Raw genomic sequence first — 25,574 nt, forward strand, 5'->3', positions numbered from 1 at the left:
TAAATAACTGGTGCACTTTCCACTTGTCTCTAAACACTGTTTTCATGAAGCAATTTTCATATAAATTTTTTATAATTAGAATGAAATTATTTTTACAACGGTGCTGTAATATTTTTAATCTTACAACTTTTTGCTCTTATTATAGACAACATAAAAAAAAATTTAATTAAAATGAACAGATAATTTATTTTGGAATAAATAATAATAAAAAAAAAAATTAATATTAAATTAATATTTATTTTGAAATAATAAAATTAAATTTTAAATTATAAATTTGTAATAAATTTTGTGTAAATTTCAATAAAAAAATGTATGACAGAAAAAAACTCAAGTGTTTATTTCTTGTTTGGTTCATTTATGCAGGTTCTAGCACTATTTGGTGACACAACCACATGTAAATATACTTGATAAATAAGAGTGGTTGTATATAAGTGACATGATGTAAAAATTTATAAAAAAATTTTGCTATTAAATGTAGGATGTATTCAGAATAATTGTACCATTCTAAATATATAAAATGCATTTTTTTACGGCTATTTTAAGTAGATATTTTTTTTAATAGACACACTTTTTTTTAATGAATTTTTTTGTTTTTTGATTAATTACCGTGTTAGGAGTTACAGGAATTTATCTTCTTTTATATTCTCTTAATTTTTATAAAGTTTCGTTCTGTTCACCCTCAGGATCTGATCTACAACATCATAAATCTTCATTTTTTGTAGACATTCATAATGTAGAGTCCGTATGTATACTCTCCGTACATTTAGATCGATCTATAAGGTTTGGTTGCACAGAACTGGAAAGGAAACAAATATAATTTCTGTGAGTAATGCCCTTTATCTAAAGAGATGTATGCACAGCATGTAAACCCACTCATTTTAGAGAAATGATTGGAGAGAAAGGAAAAATGGAAAGGAAGGAAAAGGTGAAGAAGGGAAAAGAGAAGGGAAAAAAGAAAGGAAAAGGGAAAGGAAAAGAGAAGGGAAAAGAGAAGGGTAAAGAGAAGGGAAAAAAGAAGGGAAAAAAGAAGGGAAAAAAGAAGGGTAAAGAGAAGGGTAAAGAGAAGGGAAAAGAGAAGGGAAAAAAGAAGGGTAAAGAGAAGGGTAAAGAGAAGGGTAAAGAGAAGGGAAAATAGAAGGGAAAATAGAAGGGAAAATAGAAGGGAAAAGGGAAGGGAAAATAGAAGGGAAAATAGAAGGGAAAAGAGAAGGGAAAAGAGAAGGGAAAAGAGAAGGGAAAAGGGAAGGGAAAAGAGAAGGGAAAAAAGAAGGGAAAAAAGAAGGGAAAAGGGAAGGGAAAAGAGAAGGGAAAAAAAAATGGAAACAAAGAGGAAAAAATAAAAGAAAAGCAGAAGGAAAAGGAAATGAAAAGAATTATTCTTCTTCTACTAGAAGTGTTCTTCTATGGGAAAAAATAAAGAATTTACATTTATTTTCAGTATCCAGATGTGATGGAAAGGTAAAATCTTCTTAGTACAATGAAAGTATATGTACTACATAAAATTATATCACAGACAAGTATAAAAAAAGGGTCTTCTTTAAAATGTATAAAAGTGGTATAATAGAAATATTAGCATAGACATATATACACATATATTTTTATAAGGTATATAATTCCATAAAAAATAGGAAAATACATGTACGGTGGTTTACGCTTTAATTTTAAACACACTGAGAAATATAAATAAGGAATACAGTTTTTAGCGTCACAACATATACTCCAAGAAATAGTACATTTGAAATTTATTAATAATGAAGAGCATACTACAAATATATATTAGAAAAAATGTAATTAAAAAGATTATATAAAGATAGGAGAAAATTGGGTATTTTATAAATATTATATATTCATGGAGAAAAGGAATTTATGATGGAACTACTGTAGAAATGTTTAAAATAAAATAGACAGTTAAGCAAAAATTTGAATGTGGTACATAGAGATGTAAATTTGTATAATTTGAAAATTTGACATAGATATTAAAAAAAAAAAATGATTGAATGAAAATAAAACTCGAAGAACGGGTGAAAGAAATGGGTAAAGAATCAAAAAAAGGGAAAAAACTTGGAAATGAAAAAATAGAAAAATTGGGGAGTAAAAATAGAAAAATGTGGAAATAAAAATGGAAGAATATATATTTAAAAATGGAATAATATATATGTAGAAATGGAAAAATATATATGTAAAAATGGAAATATATATATGTAAAAATGGAAAACTATGTATGTAAAAATGGAAGAATATATATATTTAAAAATGGAAGAATATATATGTAAAAATGGAAAACTATATATGTAAAAATGGAAGACTATGTAAGTAAAAATGGAAGAATATATATGTAAAAATGGAAAACTATATATGTAAAAATGGAAGACTATGTAAGTAAAAATGGAAGAATATATATATTTAAAAATGGAAGAATATATATTTAAAAATGGAAGAATATATATTTAAAAATGGAAGAATGTATATGTAAAAATGGAAAAATATATATGTAAAATGGAAGACTATTTATGTAAAAATGGAAGAATATATATGTAAAAATGGAAGAATATATATGTAAAAATGGAAGAATTATATATGTAAAAATGGAAGAATATATATGTAAAAATGGAAGAATAAACATGGAAAAAATTAAGAATAAAAAAAGGAAATATTAGACAAATAATGTGGCTAATATATGGATAAAAAAAATAGAGAAACCGAAAAAAGAAAAATATGAAACTTGACAGCGAGAAAATTAAAAAATTAGAAAAAAGGGGTACTTTGCTAAAATTTTAAGAGTTACTTTGGTTATTACGTATATTATCCACATAATAAATAATTATAGTACTTTTTTTATCACTATGTTGTTAGGAATAGATATACACGGTCATGCACAAACACATATAAAGAATACGTAAGTTAACAATCGCTTATTCCAAAGAGTTATATATGAGAGACAAAAAACTACATTTCGCGATATAGAACTGGAACTTTATGCGGGAAATAAAAATATATATACTTTTACGTACTTATAGGAAAGAGGAAGAATAAAATTATATGGGTAATAAGAATTATTACAGATTAATGTAAATACAAATGAATATAATGCATTTAAGTAAATTATCAGCTGTAATTAAAATTTCTTTTTTCTCCTTCACTTTCTCTTTCTCTTTCTCTTTCACTTTCGCTTTCTTTTTCTATTTTCCTTTTTTTTTTTTTATAATTTATGAAAAAATGGGAACGACAGAGATTAAATTTTTACTCTAAAGCATAAACATCTTGAGACATATTATAAGAGGTAGATATTATAAACTTATTTTTCGTTAAAAGTTAGAGGAAAAAAAACATGTGTACTACTTAAAAACGCACTGATAATGTTTAGCATCCTACTATCTTGTAGGCATTTTACATATAGAAATGTAGAAATATTTTTTATTTTAGATGATTCCTTAAAAAATAAGAGTTATTTAGACCTAGGTTTGCGTGTTAAATCCCATATGTATATATATATATAATTCCAAAATGGAAAACAAGTTTTTGTATTTACATTATAATGCTGTTTTGCTTAAATAAAAAAAAATGTTCGAGACTAATAATCCTATGTTTGAGTATGCATGAATTCAAATAAATTTTAAAAAGGTATTATATAATAATTTCCTAGTTTTAGGAAGAAAAAAAAAAAAAAAAAAAAAAAGGGAAAAAAAAAAAAGTGCACGAATTATGCAAAAAAAAAAAAAAGGGAAAAATGAAAAAGTGCACGAATTATGCAAAAAAAAAAAAAAGTATTATATTAAAAAATACACATAATAATGTGCCCTTCAAGTATCTTATAAATTGTTGTAATCGATATACTTCGAACCTTCACTTATTCCTTTGTAAAAAAAATATAAAAATAAAAATAAAAAAGATAGACATACATATATAAAAATACATATATATATTTATATAAATTTTTGTTATTTTTAACGAATTAAGGAATAAGCACATGGTAATTTGATATTTGGCGAGTTTAGTAAAAATACATTATCCTCAAAATGTAGGCTAGAAAATATGGCAAGTTGCATGTATAAATTAGTACATATGTAAACATATGACAGCAAATTTCGTGTATATTTTACTTTTTCTCCTCTCCACGCATGATAAAAGGATGTTCTCAAGAAAGCTCTGTCGAAAGTAGTCTACATAAGGTTTTAAGGATGTTCTGAATTCTGCATCAACTATACAAAACAAAAAAATATAAAAATCGAATTAAGTTATAGTTTAAAAAATTTTTCTTCAAAGTATACTGATAAATTAAGTATAATTAATATAAAATGAAATTTAAATATTCAACTAATTCTAGAAAAAAAGAAAAAATTTTGTTCAAAAATAATACGATATGTTATACAAGTATAATATATATATAATTTTCAAATGCATCGTTTAGTTATATTTTTTTGATACGTACCATTAGCATTTTGAGGGTCATCAAATTGTGATCTCAGTAATTCTGATATGGAATGTTCACGTAAATGTGTTAGCAAACGTAAAAGTGAATTAACAAAAGGAACATACAAACACATGTAAGTACATATACACATACACATATATATATATATATCATAAAAATGACGTGAAAATAAATATTACTTAATGTGGGCACCGTCTGCGGGTTAAAGTTGTTTATATTTTTTATGTTCAAGGGTACACAAACTCGGCCTATTTTTATAAAAAAGTAATAAAAATATATAATGCATAATAGAATAAATTTTCCCAGAACGCATATATTTAATCTGTTTATTAAGGCTGCTAATTTTTTTTTTTCTGATTCCTTAGAAGGATTACCTGTGCCATTGTGAATGCAAAAAGGACTTTTGAGCAAGTGATTAATTTCCTTGCTACAGAAGAAACACATTGTATGTAATAAAAATATAAAATAAAGGACTAGATAATGAGACATTTAATTTAGCTATGTTGCAAATGTTATTATTACCTAACGTTTATATCAAGTCTCGGGTATGTGAAATGAAAAACTATCTCTTTAATGTATGAAGGTATAACAATATTTGGGTTAGTCTCTTTTTTTTTAAAGTAGTTGCTGGGGGTTAAAAAGCCATAAATGTTGCTTAGCTATTAGAACAATTCAAAATTGCATACATGTTTATGTGATTTGAGGCATGCACGCAAAAACATACAGATACACATACACCAATATATATATATATATATATATATATATATATATATACATATCTGCGCATACATATTCAACATATGTTTTTACTTATTCAAAAGATTCTACTTTTCGAACATAAATACTAAATCCACTGACACATTCTTAATTCTTATTATTAATTTTATTACCTTTTCGAAGAGTTCTTTTGAATTAAAATTGTTGTTTTCTATAAATTCTTTGAGTTCATTGATTTTCACACCTTTCAATGGGTCTACGTTCTTCGCGGATGCTGCAAAGACATTCACATTTACATGCATGCTTACATGTATACTTATATACGAAAATATATATCTATGCAAAATTCTAAGTTGCTTTTTTTATTTTGTATTTTTGTTTGCCTAGTATCTGTCAGACTGCATCGTTTTTACAAAATAAATTGACAGAAAAATAAATGACCATGTAAAGAGCTTTATTTATTTTTTTTTTTTACCGTAGGGCAAATAGTCAATTATTTTTTGAACATGAGAGGAGCCTTTTTTGAAAAAGTTCTGCTCTTCCATTAGTACATCAAAATATTTATAACAAATTTCAAATGCTCTCCTAAAAATGTGTAGAAAAAAATAAAATAATTGGACATACTTAGAGTTCACTTGTTCGATTTATATCAGTGCCAGCAGCTATATGCAGTTAAATAGTTATACATATGCACGTATACTTATGCATATTAAAACCTTTTCATTTGATACCATTTTTTTTTTTTTTTGGACTTACTCAATCATTGGGTATTTTTCCTTCCCCCATATGGAAACTTTTTTTTTTTTAGTGTCTGAACCCTGATGAAAAGGTTATAAAAAGAAGACCCAAAAAAAAAAAATAAAAATAAAATAAAATAAACAAATAAATAAATAAATATATATATATATATGTGTATATATGTAAATGCACTGTGTTCCATATTAAATTGCTATGTAAGGTCTTTCAGTTGGGTGCTGTTCGCATAAAAATAATAATGACAAGACAAGAAGTGTTTATTTACAATTTTTTCTTATCTTTTTTTTAATTACTGATAATATGTTTAAATAATCCGCCAGAGCAGCTCTAGCGTCGGTCGTGTAGTATCGGCATGACTCATCGCAAACCTGGAGAATGTATTATATCATATTCGGTAACGTACATACATGTATATATGTATATTTTATGCACGCGCATTTGTATATATACAAAGTAACACAATGAAGTATAAATTACATCTTCGAATACATAAAAAAATATGGATGTAAAATTAAAATGATAATCCACAGAAGGTGAATGAAGAGTAATTCTCAGAATTTTATATATAACTCTTTTGTCATTAATTTGAAAAAAGAAAAAGATCTATACCCAGCAATGTATTCCTCTTCTTCCTGAATAAACCCATAAAATATTTTGAAAAGCGAAGTCTTCTCTTAAGGAAGTGTCCAATAGGACTATTGCTACAGTGAGAAATTTCCTGCTCAGTTTAGTATTTCGAAAGGTAAAGATAAAAAGAATTTAAATCATCAATAAGCATAAGCAGATAATCAAGATAATCAAATGAATAGGGAATTTTCAAAGAAATAAAGAATTCCCAAATAAATAAAAATCTTCTTAATAATAACGGCAAGCACGCTTCAAAAAAATCATAATTTTATTGTTACCAGCACAACTTACAAACTTTCTTATCCATACAACACGTTCTTATATCATCATAGTCGTTCATATCAATATCGAATATTAATTCCTACATTAAAATGATGAGAAAAAATAAGAAAAGAAAAAAAAAAGGGATAACGAAAATAAATAAAGAATAAAGGAACAAACGAATAAAGGAGCACTGAATAAAGAATAATGAAAAAGAGTAGAACTTTTAAAGACTTCTTACTTTTTGAACAGGATGAAATAAATCGCCTTTCTGATCTTTTTGGGATACAGGATAATTATAAATTGCTCCTATATCAAATTTAATTGGCACAAAATTTGATAGAAGTTTGTCCTTAAATTCTTCGGCATTGTTGAAAGACTAAAATATATAGAACATGGAAAGTTAAATATACCGAAAAATAAGCCAAAAATAAAGAAAAAATGAATAAAATAAAATAAAATAAAAAAAAGATAAAATTTGCTATTATGAAACTTCTACAAAGCATCTAACGATCAAGAAGTATATTATGATATTTAAAACAAATATAAAACGAGGGGGAATTTTTTGTGTAACTTATGTTATTTTTAATTTATTTTTATTTTATTGTTTTTTTTCTTTTTACCAGCCATCTCATGTAAATTTCTTCTTTTCCTTGATCGCCTTTTTTACATGTAAAGGAGAATTCTCGTTTCGAAAAAAAGTGAGGATCATTTAATCGTGTGTGTTTTCCCTTATTGTCTATATTTTTATAGAGAAAAGATGAAATGCGTGTAAGAGTATAATGGCTTTGGTGGCTTCACAGTGGTGTTATATAATAACATAAAATATGGAGATATTTAAGGTGCTCAAAAATTTAGAGTATTGCGCTTGCTTTATATTTTTACATCATTCTTGTCAGTTCGTAAGTATACATATATATGAGTATACAAAAATGAGTTTTTTTTTTTTTTTTTTTTTTTGGAATACATTTTATCATTTATATATGTATATCCATATCGTAAAATTGAAAACAGCGGATATAGGAAAATTTAAACAAAATACTATGAAGAATTGCTGAGATTTAATGCACAAATTTGAAAATTTATAAATAATTTATATTTTCCCATGAAATGGGACTTGTTTCCTATTTATTATATTACCATTTTTATAATTTAGCCAGTTATATAAGTCACTTATTGGGCACAAGCTTCCTGTTATAAAGATATATATATGTGTTTGCATACGACTTTATTGTATAATACAAGGAAAAGCCTTGTAATACACATAAATGGGTACACACTGCATATTTATGTAAATAATTCTGTCGTTCCTTTTTTTTTTTTTTTTAAATTTTCGTCAATTTTTCTATCCCATTTTTTATAACATGAGTTCATTATGTCACTAACTATAATAAAAAATTAAATCCGTTTCGTTAACTGTGGAGTCCTTGATTTCATCAACAATTTCCATCTTAAATAATAATCTTCATTCAGTTTTATTGAAAAAAAGAGAAGATCAAAAAGCGAAAAATGAATAGTTAAAAACAAAAAAAAAGAAAAGAAAAAATAAAAAAGAGGCTCTTTTTAACTCTCAAATTTTTAAGTTTCTGTTAAACATTACTCATATAAAAGCATATACAAACAAGAGCATTTATATACATGTGTACGTACATGCACATATATATATAAGTATATATATCCATGCGTGAAGAAGGAATAACAAAATTAATTAGAAGCAAAACAAATGGATAATAAAAATTTTGATTTGAAAAAATTCAAGAGACTAATGTAAATTTTAGGACAAAATTTTTTTTGTTTATAATATTATTATGATTCTATGAGAAAATAGACATTCATAATAAAAAAAAAAAAAAAAGATTACTTGAAATTACTTTTTTTTTTTTTTTTTTTTGTACTCTGTAATTTTATCTGTATTTTTTCCCCTATTGCCTTGTATTTTTTAAGCATTCTTTCATTTAATAAATCATTGAAAAGGAAGTTAAATAATAATATCCTCTTCCCAAATGAACAGCCTTTTGTTGCGCCTACAAGTCATCTGTAAGTGAATATATATATATATATATATATATAAATATACCTATTTAATCATATGTACATATATACACGTTAAACATGAACATAGAGAAATAAGAAGAATCAAGAACAAAAAAGATAAATAACTCGCATATTACTAATTTAGGAATACATTAATAGCACAGTACATCATTTTTATAAAATTTTATTAAACAAGTGCTGAATGAAAAAAAAAAAAAAAAAAGGTGTAAAAAAATGTATTTCTTTGGGTATGCATATATATATATATATATATATATATGTACGTCCAAACGTGTATATTATATAAAACAAATAAAAAGTGTGTTTTAATGTTCAATTAAGAGTAATATGCTATATTTTCAACCTTTGCCCTTTTTATTTATTCACCATAAAAGTGTAAAACACAGTAATTATGTTAAAATACCTTAATTTTTGTTAAGTTCAGAATGACATCAAAAATTGAAACTGTTATATGGCAATAATTTTACAAAAGGGTATGCATTTATTGTAGCAATTTTTAATTTTACACAAAGAAAAAAATAGAAAAAAAAAAAAAAATATATATATTTATATAAATATATACATGTACAAGTATACATATACAAGCATAATAACAAAATTTATCCTTTTGAAAAACATAAAATTAAATTATGATGGTATTAAAATTTTTTTCATATGTTTTTATATGTGAAATAAATATACGTAATGAAAAGGTGCCTGGGCTTCTTGCAGTGCGTAGCAAGTGTTAATCCAAAAGGGTAGCTTACAACGTCAAATAATGTTACTACATGTACATATTTCCCCTTTCTAGGAAAAAAGATAAGATCTTTTTTTTATTAATATGTCATAAATACCACAGAATAATAATAGCAAAGGTGAAAATACCTTATTATATTATTGCCTGTCATCAAAGGGAATTAATAGAGAGTACAAGCAGATAACATTTGAAGCACTTTTTTACTTCATTTAATTTTTATTAACTGTTTACAATTTTGTTTTATTTTTCTAATTTATGGTTATAATAAGTAGTATACACATTTAGCATATATATGTGTTCCCTCAATCCTTACTTTTTGCAGAAAACGTATATATATCTCTGTTATTTGTCTGTTCACGAAAATACGCTTTGTAACATGCTAAAAAGATTGACCCTCTTTTTATTAAAAATAGCAGCATCAATTATGTCCGTATATTTTTTAAATTCAGGATCATAACTTAATATTAGTCTATACCTATATTTAACGTCGTCATATAAAGCTTCACTATTGTATATACATGAACAAGTAATTAAATAAGCTACCTGAACAGGCAAGGGAACATCTTGCCTATTTAGGTTTGTTTCAAATTTATTTATAAGATCTAACGCTTGTCGAAACTTATCTAAAACAATTAAACATAAAGTTGTTCTTAAAACAAAAAAATCAAATTCACTGGGATAACCTTCTTTTCTCCACATAGTAATTACATTATATAAAATTTCATTGTCATCTAGGTAAATATAATGATTATGTGCTAAAGCAAATTTTTTATCATCAACGTAAGAATTACCAATAGCTTTATGGAAACCTGCATATCCAAAAATGTGATCATCATTTGTTGACCAAGTTATTGATTTGTTCATAAATTTATATTTCTCATCAGTTGAATTAGGAGGACACTTCTCAAAAATTTCTATTATTTTATTTGCAAAATCCATATTAAACGGTAGTTCATTTTGTATTAGAATGATACAGCACTGATACATTAAATCGCATAATAAAACATACTGTTCTGCTTTGGCAAATTTAGGACAAAAATAAAATATAACATGTATACAACCAGTAAAGTCTTTTTTAAGCAATTTTTTGTTTATAATTGACTTGATTAATTGATGTGCTTCATAATGTTCTCCCTTTTCTATTTTCTCCTTGGCAAGTTTTTCCCGCATTGATTTTCCCATTTTCATCGTTTTTTGTGTGTGTAGGAGAGGGGAATAATATATAAATTGTATGTACGTGCTTACGTATATGTATTATGTATATATAACTGTGTAGTTATTCAGCGTATATGTGCTTAAACCCTCTGTGCGTTTTTTTTTTTACTATATATTGCTCACTTTTAAAATGCCCTTTTTTTTAAACAGCTGGATAACTACTATAATTCTTAATAAGGGGAGATCTTACAGTTTCCTTAACTTTCTTTTTTTACTTTCTTCTTTTCAGTAATATATATAACTTTATTCTTATTATCCCTATTTTTCTTTCTAATTTATATGTTAGTACAGCATTGGACAAATATATATCGCTCCTTTATATAACTTCAAATATTAAACAATGAATAAGCAAAACGTATATTTTTTTTTCCTTTGCTATCTAAATATTTTCGTTCGCAATAGAAGCTGTATTGTTTCATTCAGAATAAAACACTCGAATGCTATATGCTTGGAAATTAAAATGGTACATGAATGCTAAAACAAATGCCATATATGAATATACGTCCAAATACATGCATATATATATATATATATGTACATATACGCGTAATCATACACTACATTGTGCTCCTTAAACAACTGATGCTCCTCTTTTTTTGTATATTATAACATCAGCTGTATGGCAAAAATTCAACAATGAAACATCCTATGAAATTGGTCAATTATGTTTTAAAAAAAAAAAATATATCAGATATAACAATTTTCCTAATTTTTTCATTTATAATTTATTGCAAACATGTAAAAAAAATTAAAAAAAGCACATATGTAAGAAATGCTCTCTCTTTTTAATCGAGCCTGCATAATTTACTTTGCTCCTTGAACATGTTTTTCAATGTTTTCTAAATAATTTTTAAGAAAAAAATTAATAACTTGCATAATAATATATAAAAACATGTGAAGTTGAATTATTTTAAAAAAAATATATAAATTTAAAAAACAAAAGTGCATTTTTTTTTTTTTTATTTATATATTTTTTTCATTGAAAGATTTGCATTGTGAATTTTAAACTTTTTCATATATATGAAGATTCAATATATGAAAAAAGGCCAAATTTTCGTAGTTGCTATACTGCTACATTAATACATATATATATATATGTATATATGTATGCACCTGTATGTACGTTTGTATAGCGCTTGTAACATATGAAAAAGAAAAGAAATAAAAGTCACCCTTTATATTTATTGAGAAAGACGTTTCCTAAAATTTCATAGGATTAAGTGTTACAGAAGTTGAGATAAATTAATCTAGCCATAAAAGGGAAAAATTACGAATGAAAACAAAATTAAATTGTGCTAAATGAGACATGAGATTTGAATAACGTTACGAACCATCTTTTCATTTTTTTTGGAAAAGCGAAAGTATAGGTAGAAGCAGAAGTAGCAGAGAGGTTAAAAATGGAACATGCTGGATTAGCAAAAAGGAGAAAAAAATATTTGCACAAAGGATTCACATGTTTATATATATATATACATATTTATTATGTGAGAGTTGCACGTACTTTTGTATATTAAAATTGACGGATTACTACAGCAGGATAATGTAACTGTTTCTACATTATTAAGGACAGTTGCATAGTTATAATAATGTATAGGATATTATATATATATATATGTACTTATTTATTTATTTTTTATTTTATTTATATATGTGCATAACTCAATCGTATTTAGGGGAAGACAAACGTGCCTTGTGTACGCAGCTAATTTTAGTTAATCCCTGCATATGTGATACGTAATAAAAAAGGCATGTAACCAATGTTTCTTTTTTTTTTTTTTTCCTCATCATTCTGATCACTCTTTGTGTTGTTTTCTGTTATGTTTAAAAAGAAAAAAGAAAAAGAGTAAGCACAAAACAGAAAGCACGAAAGAGAAAAAGTGCAACATGAACAACATAAACGTCGTATGCTTAGGAGGGGCGAGTGAAGTAGGACGATCATGCGTAATTATCGAAAGTGAGAATACATCAATTATGTTAGACTGCGGAATACACCCTGCCTTTATGGGAATTGGATGTTTACCCATTTATGATGCATATGACATTTCAAAGATAGACTTTTGCCTTATAACACATTTTCATATGGATCATAGTGGGGCCTTGCCATATTTAATTAATAGGACCCGATTTAAAGGAAGGATTTTCATGACTGAGGCAACTAAGAGTATTTGTTATTTACTATGGAAGGATTATTCTCGTATTGAGAAATGCATGAATCTTATTAATAAGAATAAAAGTAGTAAAAATAAAAAAGATCAGGATGATGAAAATACATCTGTTGAATTTGAGAGCGATATAAATATGAACGCGTTATATTCGAGTGATGATAATATAGATGATGAATATTTTAATAAAGTTGATTTATTATATGAAAGTTACAATGGTGATGATAATAGTAACAATGTTTTATATGAGGAAGATGATATAGATAGAACAATGGAATTAATTGAAACAATAAATTTTCATCAAAATTTAGAATTTCCAAATGTGAAATTTACAGCATATAGGGCAGGACATGTTATTGGGGCATGTATGTTTTTAGTTGAGATAAATAATGTGCGTTTTTTATATACAGGTGATTATAGTAGAGAAATAGATAGGCATATACCTATTGCAGAAATCCCCAATATTGATGTTCATGTATTAATATGTGAAGGAACATATGGTATAAAAGTTCATGATAATAGAAAGAAAAGAGAAATTCGTTTTTTAAACATGTTAACAAATATATTAAATAATAAAGGTAAGGTACTTTTACCTGTTTTTGCCTTAGGTAGAGCACAAGAATTATTATTAATATTAGAAGAACATTGGGAGAGTAACAGGTATTTGCAAAAAATTCCTATTTTTTATATCTCTTCTATGGCTACAAAATCGTTGAGTATATATGAAACTTTTATAAATTTATGTGGTGATTTTGTGAAAAATGTAGTTAATGAAGGTAAGAATCCATTCAATTTTAAATATGTCAAATATGCAAAATCTCTTGATTCTATATTAAGCTATTTATATCAAGATAATAATCCTTGCGTTATAATGGCAGCACCTGGTATGTTACAAAATGGGGTATCAAGAAATATTTTCAATATTATAGCATCTGATAATAAAAGTGGAGTGATATTAACAGGATATACAGTTAAAGGAACTTTAGCAGATGAACTAAAAACAGAACCAGAATATGTTACAATTAATGATAAAATTGTTAAAAGGAAATGTCGTTTTGAGCAAATATCTTTTAGTGCTCATTCAGACTTTAATCAAACGAAAACATTTATTGAAAAGTTAAAATGTCCAAATATTATCCTAGTACATGGTTATAGAAATGAACTAAACAGGTTAAGAGATAAATTAATTGAAGAGAAGAAGTATCTATCCGTTTTTACTCCTGAACTATTGCAAAAAGTTTCTTTTCATTTTGAGCATAACGACCATCTCATTTCTTTAGGAAAACTCTCCACGCACATTAAAAAGATCAACAAAAAAATGATAAAATATACTAAATTAAAAAGAGCAAAGGATGGTGAAACTGTGGAGGAGGCAAATGAAGATATAGATGCGGCAGTTGCGCAAGATGCAAAAGCGGAGGGTAATGAAGTAGGAGAAACTGAAAGGTTTCAACAAGTTGGAAATATTACAGAAGAAGAAAACAAAATAAATTCTGTTAAAGTGAGTAGTATTTCAAAAATGGAGGGGAAAAACAATTTAATAACTGCACTTAGTAGCAATGATGCAGAAGGGAAAGGAAAATGTGATAAAGTCAAAGCTTCAAACATAATTTCTGAGGATATAGAAGCAGTTATAATAACAGAACTGAAAACAGTACCAATAATTATTTATCCCAATGATATTAATAAATATACAAATTTAAAAACTGCTTTAATTGATCAGATAATTAATATAAAGTACCCATATAGATTCGATTTGTTATATGATCTTTTGAGTAATGTATATGAAGAAACCCTTATAGATGATAATGTAATATACGTGAAAGATATAAAAATTATTTATTGCAAAGAAGAGAAAATGATAAAAATAAATTGGTTTTCAAGTCCGATTAATGATCTAGTTGCTGATAGTATTAATTTTTTAGTACTTGAATTTTTGGATACGATGGCATCTAATAAAAATTTACCTATTTATGACGATGTGACAGATCAGCATATATATGAAATGATAATCTCGTTTGTTGAGGAAAACTATGCAAACGTTGAAAGGATATCTAAAATAGAAATAAAAAATTTTTTAATGCATAATGGTAACAAGGATGAAATAGAGGGTAAGGAAAGAAAGGACTCATCATTTAATGATAAAAGGAATAATAATAATAATAATAATAGTAATAATGATAATAGTAATAATGATAATAGTAATAATAGTAAAAACAGTAATTATGATAATTCTGAAAGAAGTAAAAATTATGACGAAGAGAGGAGAAATATTGGGCATTGTGAAAATTATGATTGTACTGCTATTAATCAAAGCAAAAGCATGGATAGCTCTTATTTAAGCAACAAGGAACATTTAAAATTTGGAAAAAATTTTAACAGTAGTACTAGAAATTTTCATGCGTATGATAAAGTACTCTTAGATTATATTGCAAAGCATGCTAATTTAGAGCTAAAAAATGATGAAGAAATTGAGGAAATACTGAAATTTGATGTAAAAGATAACTATAACAACGATGTTCAGGTTTTTGTTGATATAGATAATAGGGAAGTCATTTGTAAGGAAGAAAGCATTTTAATAAAAATTAAAGAAATTTTAAGAAACATAGAAGAAGCACTGCTACCCATGTGCTTTTAAATATTCAAAAATCAACATGCGCAAAGATGCAGTTCAGTACGCACATATGTTTATACGTAAACATGTACATATATAGGTATAAATATGCATGTGTGTAGGTACGCTAAAAAAAAAAATTTCATTCTTTCATTTTTTCGTTTTTTCATATATTTTATTTTTCCGTTTTTCTATTTTTCTTTTTTTTTTTTTGTGTTAAAACTTTTTTAAAAACAATACAAAATCGACATGCATAAACTTCTAGGAACTACTATACAACTTTTTTAAAAACATTTCGAAATCGTTTAACACATCTATATAATTTATGGCACAACATTTTGTGGCAATGTACTCATTAAGTAAAGCTTACAAACATATATATATATATATATATATATATCATTATACAAGCATACATAAACATATATTTACATGTATATGTATATGTATATATACAAGTTTATAACACGTAAAAGCATGCAATGTAAATATATATAGCTACATAAACACTTTTTATTTTTCCGCTAGAGAAAAAACAAAAATCGGAAGTATGTAATGTTACATCAACAGAAGTTCTAGTATTTTCAGTTCATAAATAAAAATTATTTTTTCTATTTTTGATAACAAAATGAAGTGGCATCAATTTCCATTTTTGGTTTTTTTTATAATATATTAAATATGTTTAATTCCACCAACATAAAAATTTATTTTCTCAAGATGTAAATGAATTAAAACGAACCTGTAGTAGTAGTTATTCTAATATGCTGCATATACGTGCAAGTGCATCTACATGCAAACATTGCATCGTTTTTTATACGCTCCTTTTACCATTAGCTTAAACATGTGTAAACATTATGGAGAAGAATATGGCATAATTTGTTGTAACTGTTTTTAAAACTTAAAGAATACGTGTAAAAACGAAAACAAAAAAACAAAAAAACAAAAAATCAAAAAAACGAAAAAAGGGTAGTTGTTTAAATTACAAAAATTGATAAGGAATAAATGTCTCAAAAAAAAAAAAAAAAAAAAAAAGCCAAATAAGAATAAGAATAAATGAATAAGTTCGTTGTTAAAAAATTGCAAATAAAGAATATGGGACAGAAAACTAAAAAAACATGATAATTAAAATTTTTGTTTTCTTTTTAATAATCTCTTGCGTGAAATTATTAAGAATATATACAAATATACACATATTTATAAATGTGCGTGTATACATATAAATGTACATACTCATTTAAATCATAATACAAAAAATCGTAAAACGGATGATAATAAAACAAAAGAAAGACTATAACTAATAATGAAAACAAACTTACAAGCAAACTTCTTTTACATAAAAAAGAAAAGGCTTCATGGCGTTAAGAAACGCATTTAATACTCAAATCAATAATACCAATTATATTTTTCTAAAAGGATAAAAAAAAGAAAATATGGTGTGTTTATATTTGTGTGTGTATATATATATGCTTTTATATCTATGAGAATGGGTTAGCTCTTGTGAAAACAATTACAAGGATTTAGTTAAAAACGAAAGAATGATGAATATAATGGGTTGTACAAAATAACGCAACAAAAGTTTAATATTATAATATATAAAAGGTGGTATAATTTGTACTTTTTTTTTTTTTTTTTAATTTTAAATTACTTTTTCATCCATTAAGGAAAACTTTCCATTTGTGTTTCTGCACAAAAATAAAATACATGTACATATATGTAAAATTCAACATTTATTTTGTATTTACGCAGTCATATATATATAGGTACATGCCACATATATAAATGTGCATTTCAAGTTTTGAATTGCAAATGTATACTCTATTCTAAAGACACTTCTTGCAACGAAATAATTTTTCTTCTTTTTTTTAAACAACTCCACGTAAATTTTTGCTTTTTCCTATATATAAAAAAAAATAATTATATTTAAACAAAAGTTACATTTTTTTTTTTATGCATTTATGGTAAGTAATGTGAATTCTTGTTTATTCTTATTTCAATCCTACTACATCGGACAGATTCAATATAACGTATTCTAAAAAAAATATTTTGTCTCTGACAATTTTTTGCATTTTTGTATTGTTTCTCCTAAGGTCAATTAAAAAAAAAAAAAAAAACACACAATCATAATAAGAAGCATGATCAAAGGGACAAAAATATATATATATATATATATATATATATAATTATAAACACAGTTTTGCATATACAAATAAATGAAAATTTCCCTTTAGTTCGAAGAATTACCTAACATAAAGGATATTAATATTCTTGGTTTTAATAAAACAACTTACAAAATATTCAACTGAAAGGTCTATTTTCATAGACGTATAAAATTTTATATCTTTTATGAAAATTAGCAAGCATCTTTTTACGAAATTCTTTTGTATATTTTTTTCTTTAAAATTGTAAATATCTTTCATATATTCATTTAAACTGTTCAATCTTAAAGAAGGTTTCCACAATGGTTCCTCTAGCTTCATTTTTTTATTTAAAAAAAGACTTTCATGCGATAAAAATTTTATATCATCAGGAGAATGTTCATTTAAAAAGGATAGTTTAAATTTAATATACTTTATTTTGTACTCCTTCTTTATATTAACTAGTAATTTGGAAGCAACCACAAATAAGTCATGATAGGAAAAATCTTTTTTTAATAATTCGATTGCCTTACCTACGCAGTATGTTAGTAAACCTGTGAAGAGGGAAGTACGCAAAAAAAAAGGGGAAAATAGCATTGGTTTTCTATTCGCGAAATGGAGATCATGCATATAAATTTGTAAACATACGCACATATATATACCCATACGTACGGGAACATGCAAGCCTGCAGAAATATACATACTTATTTATATATTCCTGTATATGTCCATGAAAAATGTCTTACCTCTGACGTTATTTTTTATTAAAAATTCAAAATCATTTCTATCTCTGGTATCAGGGGAAAAGAAAAAGATTGAGGGGACTAATGTATTCTTCACTCTTTTGCTTCCCTCCTCTGGTTTGTATAATTCGTGAATTGAGGGTCTTTTAACATTCTCCAGATAAACAGGTTCAACATGCCTATCTCTGACCTTTCCAAAAGTTCTCAACGAATACTTATATTTTTTATTTGTAGGTTGTAAATAGTTACTTTTCGATATTTCCGTCGTATTTATATTTTTATTATACGTAATAGATGTACTTGTAGGAACAAAATATGATGTGTACGTAGTATCAAAAACAATGCATAGCTGTTTCCCTCCTTCTAACTTTTTTATTATATTATATATTTCATTAGAATATATATACTTATTTTTTGAATAATCCTGTGGTAGTAAAGCAAAATTATGGTTTTCTGAAAATTTTGAATCGATAATTTTAATGGAATAACCGCAAAAATAGAAAAATAAAATATCTCCATTATTAGACTTGGTAATAAAATCATATAAATTATTTATTATATTTCTCTTATTAGCTTTTCGTGTTACGAAATTTCTGTAACATAAATTACAATCGTTTAATAATGTTAATTCATTAAATTTAAATGTTCCCATTAAATGATCGCACATATGTATAGTATCATTTTTACATCCTTCTAACAACCCATTATAAATTAATGTAACAACTAAGGCTTTTTTTTTTCCTATATATGGAGATTCTGCTTCGTTAGAGGAACATTTACCCTGCATATTTATTTTATGTTCATTTTCTTTTTTGTTCTTCCCGTAGTTTGTATTTGTTCCTGTATGATACATATTCTTATTATCATATAAATTAAAATGGACACTATCTTTTTTTTTCCTGTGTGCTTTTACATTTTCTTCGAAGTATACATAATCTTTTTGAACCATATTAGTGTTTCTACTATCATTACAATAGTCATTATTATATTCTGACGGGTAAATTATGTTTTTACAGCCATCCACATCCGCTTGGTGAATCATATGAACAATATTACTAGTATTTTTTGAGAAGAAATTTTCTGTTGGTATAGTGTTATCATCCTTATTATACAAAATATCAGCAGTTTTATTTTCATTACATTGCATGGAAGAAATGTATGAATTTTTCATTGTATAATACGACTCTGCTTTATCCGAATAGCTTTTTTCTGATACATCTTCTATATCTTCAATGTCTCCCATGTGTTCTAAATCCTCTTTTTCAGCAAGTTTACGTTTATATTTTTTTAACTGTTCAAATAACTCTTTGTTTTTTGTTAAATTGTTTAAACATTTTAGACAGGTGTTTAGTTCTTTAGAAACCTGAGATTTTAATAATAATATTTCATCAACATCATAGTGTACCTTTTGCAATCTTTCTTCTTTTTTATCATTGTTATATGAATTAATACACATATCCTTTTTATTTTCTATTTTGTTTTTCCTTATCTTATCTATCTCTTTATTACCTGAAATTATGTTCCCATTCTGAAATTTACTATTATTCATAAAATTGTTATTCAAAATAATGTTTTCGTTTATATTATTAAGGAAAACATTATTTTCGTTATTATTACAAACTGGAATATCTTGAAAATTTCTTTTTACATTTAATAAATTATCTTTATCTGCAACTGATATGACAGACTGCATATACCCATTTTGGTTGATATTTAAATTATCCATGTTATATGGATTATTTTTCAATTCATTTTTTAGTAAATTACCAAAAGAAAAGGATTTACCATTATTGCTTGTTTTGTTGTTATATAACATTCCTTCTTTCATTTGTTCCTCCACTCCTTCATTCACTCCTTCATTCACTCCTTCATTAACTCCTTCATATTTGCTTATATTACATAAACTATTTAACTTAAGCATAGAGTCCTTGTATTCTGTATGAACATCTTTCATATTATTTTTTGTTATTAATTTAATTATCGGATTATTGTTCGTGCATTTATTTATAATTGTAGAATCACACTCCTTATTCGCATATAACAACTCATGTGTACCATATTTCTGTTCAAGTGGTTCAATATGAGATTTTAATTTTTGTTTTTTTTCATACAAAAATTTATTTAGGGTACAATGTTTCATTAAACTTTTTGTGTTCTCGTTCATTCCATTTACACTACTATGTAGGTATATATTTGTTGGAGAATTTAGTACTCCATGCTCTTTTTCTAATACATGTAAACGCTTTGCATCGTTAATTAAAATATCATCGGTTCGTACCTCGGGAACATTGGAATGATACACACTAACACTACGAAGATGTGGTTTATATATGTTATTCCTATTTTGTATATTGCCATTCGTATTTAATTCCTTATCTATATTGTTATTACTATTATCATTGTGAATATCAATTTTTTCATAGTTATTAATAAATATATCTTCCTTATTGCTATCTTCAGAATTATTGTTTGTTTTAAAAATATTATTTATGTATTTATTTACATTAATAAACGCTAAATTTGCTTCATTTCTGTTTTGCACACTGTTATCACTTTTCGTATTTAATAAAATTTTGGACATTTTTTCTGAATTGTTAATAAAATTATTTTGTATTATTGTGCTATAATTATAAACATTTTGCTTAATATTATTCTTATCGCTGTCATTTAATATATTTATGGAGTTCTTATAAGTGAGTTGTTTCTTGTGCAAATTCGAATCACACTGAAATGTATTTTGTTTTGGTGTTGGATTATTCATTGTATTCAAATATTCGTTGTCAATTTTTTCCGATTCTCTCATATCCTTTAATTTCTTTTGATTCTTTAATGCATTTTCGTCGTTAAAATTGTCCTTGTTGCTGGTGTTATTTGTATGATCGTGTTCAATCAGTCCATTATATTTCGTATTACATCCTTTGTTAAGGTTGATGCCTTTATTTTCACTCATTGCAGGAACGTGCACATTTTGCACATTTTTCTTTTGTGATGCAGAATCTAATTTAATATTTTGACCATTTAGATCGTGAACACCTTTGTTGTTCGACTTGTCATTATATGTAATTTTGTTTTCCACTTTTATACTATTCTCCATTTTTGAATTATTTTTAAGGTTACATTGCTTGTGCGAGGCACCTCCAGTAAACTGATAAACGTTGGTAATAACTTTTTCATGATATTTATGTTTATCGTTAAAAAATAAATTTTTTGACGACACAGCTGTATTTTGAATATTATTATTTTTTGCAGGGGAGACATATTTGCAAAATGGCATATTTGCACTACTCTGTTTTACATTAAAAGTAGCATTACCTCTCACTTGATTCTGGTTCATATAGTCTTTATAACTTTTATGGTAAACATTAGAATGATTCATAGGTTTGTTACAACAACTACCACTACTATTCCTGATGACGTTGTTGAGGTGAAGATAGTTACAATTATTACTGATATCAAAACGTTTTCCTAATTTTATATTACTATCTGTACGATAAATAGCGCTGTTTTTATGAATCGATCTATTGGAATCTTTTTTGAAAATGTATTTGTTTGTTTCGTTTCTTTCTTTGATCTTATTTTGTGCCTTCTTTATATTTTGTGGGAAAATAAAATTATATATTTTATTAAGAGTGTTATTTCCATCACTTTTTGTGTTGGAAGGGTTATAACTATTTATTTTTTTCCCATACGAATTGGAACTTACTATACTTTTATTTATGGATGTATTTCTTATTTCATTTTCAATATTTGGCAAATATTCATATGAATTGAAAGAATTCATCATATTTTTATTTGTTTCTTTTTTTCTATTAAAAAATTTAATTATATTTTTTGTGAATCCTTCCTCCTTATTTTGTACAGATTTTAATAAATGCAACGTGCCATATTTCTGAGTATTGTTTGGTGTAATAAACGATACATTTGGTGAGCCATTCGGATAAGGCAAATGCTTTTTTAATTTAATGTTATCATTACTATAAAAACCGATAGATGGTGTGTTTGCATTAAAATGGAAGGAGTTACTATTACTGTTATTATTATATGAGTAAATGTTATCATACGATGAATTCCTATAATTTTTAAAGTTATTATTATAATTATCTAATGGTATTCGGCTATAATGGTTAAACATGTTATTATTATTATTATTATTATCATTATCAGGAAATATGTTTCTATTCCCATTTGCATCTTGAATGTTGTAGGACGAAAAATTATTTGCATAATTTTTGTTTAGTCCATTTACAATGTAAGAAGAACCTTTATTGTTATTGCAACCGTTTAATAATAATTTCTCCTTAACATTTTCCGTATTGTAATTGTTATGATTTCTATAATTGTTATTATTATAATAATAGGAATTATTTTTATCATTATTATTATTATTATTACTATTATTGCTACATTCTTTTTTGACACAATATTGAGTACTATTTAAATGATTAGTATTTTTTAACCTAAGATAGTTGTTATAACTTATGGCATTAATCGCGTTCAAATACTTCTTCGTAGGTACATTGCTATCATTAATTACATTTCTGCCCTTACAAACATTCCTAATAATAGGTGATTCCTCTTTGATTTCATTGTTAAGAAAAACGTTTTGCCTTTCATATTTACTTCTATTTTTAATTTCAGACTTATTAAACACTTCATTCTTATTTGCTGTGTTTTTTTTATCATTTTCAATATCTACAGAAATGTAAAAGAAATAAACAAAGGTCTTTATTTGTAATAATTGTATTTGTGTGCAGTTGTATATTTACATAATATATGCATCGGGAGGGAGTGTTAAAAAAAAAAAATAGGATACATGTAAAATTGACATATTTCCGTAAGTTAATAGACGTCATAGTATTCGAAATCTTTATATAGTTATAAAAAAGGGTTGTAAATAAAACAGTATGATTGTTCAATATGACGAGCTTTAAATTTTTGGTCAAGAAAAAATGATTATGAAAAAATGTTTAAAAAAAAAAGGAAAATAGATACATATCTTCTGGGAGAATAGTTGTCTTCCCATTTTTAGGAGAATATGTCACTCATAAAATACATATATGTATATATGTTGCATCTGTGCACGATTATATGTTCTTATACAAATATGCATTCATATTTATGTACATATAAATTATTACATTTTATGAATTATTATGCTTCAAAAAAAAAAAAAAAAAATTAAATTAAATTAAATTAAATTAAATTACTGCATTAAACTATTCAAAATGTGGACACATTCATACGAAAACAAAAAGTTCACTAAGAGAAAAAGAAATACAAATTTCATGATATGGAAATACTCTCCAAAAAAAAAAAAAAAAAAGCTTAAGTTTGCATAATCTTATATACAAAACGTACACATTGTTTACACAAAATTTTTAACACATAAGAACAATTTTATAAATAAATGAAAAAAGAAAATCTTTATGGATACATATTCCTTGCAAATTTATTAATCATATTTGCTAATTATGTGTTAAGTTACAAAATAAAAAAAAGGAAACTAATGCTCTCCATGTGTAAATAGATACATGTGCGCGTATACATATACATACATATGAATACTTTTAGTAGCAAGTATGATCAGCAAAGCGCAAAAAATAAATTTACATTTCATGAGAAAATGTAACTAGTGTAAAGAGTAAAAAAAAAGGGTAAAAAAAAGGTAAAAAAAAAAAAAGTAAAAAAAAAGGATAAAAAATGAGTAAAATTTATAAATATTGTAAAAATTGTAAAAAAATGTAAATCATTACACTACCGGATATGTACGTGCATAGAGTAGTGCACTTTAGAAACACAAATCAAAAGTTACACATCCGACAAATTCTCCAATTTCGTTTATATGAGTACATGTACATATACTTACATATGCATATAAAAGCCCACAGATATATTTTACAGAATCATTTTAAAGCTGTACCTTTTATTAATATTCTCCCCTTCGAATCGCACGATATGTTAGCAGTAGATGTTCCACAGTCTTCTTCATTAAATTTTTTGTTTTGGTTGTATATGTTTATATTTTCATAAGATGTGTATAACGGGGAGTACATATTTATATTATTCATTTTAATTTTCATTTTCATTTTTGGAATTTCATACAAACAAATATATGGGTATTTCAATTTTGAAACGGCCAAACATTTTCAACGGTACTATATTTTTACAAAAACAATATGTAAGTACATTTGTTGGAATGCATTTTTCCTCATTTGGTATAAATTTATTTGATACAAATACGTTAATGCAATTTATTTATTTGTTTTTTATTTTATTTTATTTTTTTTAACATATATGAATTTAAATAAGTTCAACAGCGCTTTCGTTTAAATGTAACTGTTTTCTGCAAATTGTTTTAAAAGAGAATATAAATATATAACACAAAAAAAAAAAATAAAAATGAATAAATATATAAAGAAAAAAAATGTGTAGTATGTTTTATTATATGTATAAAAGTGATTTTTTTATATGTAAAAAAATAGTAATAAAAAATTTACTGTTTTGTGACACGTACATAAATACATATATATTCATGAATATATATACACAAAAAATATTTATATATATATTTAAATGGTTAACTCAAATTATCTTACTAAAATTTTATTTTGTTAAAACATGACAAACTTTAAAATTTTTGCACTTTGAAATTTTCCAAAAATACACGATTCTGAAAATAACAACGTAATATGAAAAAGGATAAGAATAAAAGTGAAAAAAAAAAGAAGGAACATAAAAATTAGCATCTATGTGTGCACATAAATGAAGTTATATTTTATAAATTTTTATTTTACATAAAAAATAGTACTTTATGGTTATATTTATGATAAACAGAAAATAATGTAGTAGTGTGCACGGATATTATAAGTTTTAAAAAAAATAAGTTATTACGATAAAGCAAAAATATTTTAACCTTATAATACGAATTTACTGAATTTCAAAAATGCATTATTACACAATCACACAGTTACACAATTACGCAGATACGTTACTTCATTATTAAGTAATTTTACAATTATGTATTTATAGAACTACTTAAATACACAATTACAAAATTTCAAAAATATGTAAATGTTTAATTACGAATTTTTTTTTTTTTTTTTTTTTTTGCACACAAA

At 25.3% G+C, this 25,574-nt stretch overlaps 4 protein-coding genes across 4 annotated transcripts; 1 reads left to right on the forward strand and 3 right to left on the reverse strand.

Annotated features, from left to right (window-relative positions):
- Positions 1–3,809: 3,809 nt before the first annotated feature.
- On the reverse strand, positions 3,810–8,246 carry PmUG01_12078300 (DNA primase small subunit, putative; the record flags this gene model as incomplete). The annotated part of the gene is made up of 16 exons (XM_029007031.1): positions 3,810–3,853; positions 4,101–4,199; positions 4,430–4,471; positions 4,612–4,680; positions 4,807–4,859; positions 4,955–5,091; positions 5,326–5,426; positions 5,628–5,737; positions 5,909–5,970; positions 6,202–6,276; positions 6,518–6,626; positions 6,814–6,896; positions 7,038–7,175; positions 7,420–7,535; positions 7,937–7,987; positions 8,183–8,246. The coding sequence occupies 16 exons, from the start codon at positions 8,244–8,246 to the stop codon at positions 3,810–3,812; spliced, it is 1,353 nt and encodes a 450-aa protein (XP_028863461.1).
- A 1,695-nt stretch (positions 8,247–9,941) lies between these two features.
- On the reverse strand, positions 9,942–10,769 carry PmUG01_12078400 (conserved protein, unknown function; the record flags this gene model as incomplete). Its single annotated transcript, XM_029007032.1, has 1 exon — positions 9,942–10,769. One exon carries the CDS (start codon positions 10,767–10,769, stop codon positions 9,942–9,944), a length of 828 nt encoding a protein of 275 aa, XP_028863462.1.
- Positions 10,770–12,686: 1,917 nt separating this feature from the next.
- CPSF3 (cleavage and polyadenylation specificity factor subunit 3, putative) lies at positions 12,687–15,602 on the forward strand (the record flags this gene model as incomplete). Its single annotated transcript, XM_029007034.1, has 1 exon — positions 12,687–15,602. One exon carries the CDS (start codon positions 12,687–12,689, stop codon positions 15,600–15,602), a length of 2,916 nt encoding a protein of 971 aa, XP_028863463.1.
- Positions 15,603–16,936: 1,334 nt separating this feature from the next.
- On the reverse strand, positions 16,937–24,524 carry PmUG01_12078600 (metacaspase 2, putative; the record flags this gene model as incomplete). The annotated part of the gene is made up of 7 exons (XM_029007035.1): positions 16,937–16,984; positions 17,224–17,260; positions 17,393–17,472; positions 17,582–17,660; positions 17,820–18,267; positions 18,460–23,148; positions 24,377–24,524. 7 exons carry the CDS (start codon positions 24,522–24,524, stop codon positions 16,937–16,939), a joined length of 5,529 nt encoding a protein of 1,842 aa, XP_028863464.1.
- Positions 24,525–25,574: the final 1,050 nt, after the last annotated feature.

This window comes from Plasmodium malariae (genome assembly GCF_900090045.1).
Source record: "Plasmodium malariae genome assembly, chromosome: 12".
Classification (NCBI taxonomy): Eukaryota; Apicomplexa; class Aconoidasida; order Haemosporida; family Plasmodiidae; genus Plasmodium; species Plasmodium malariae.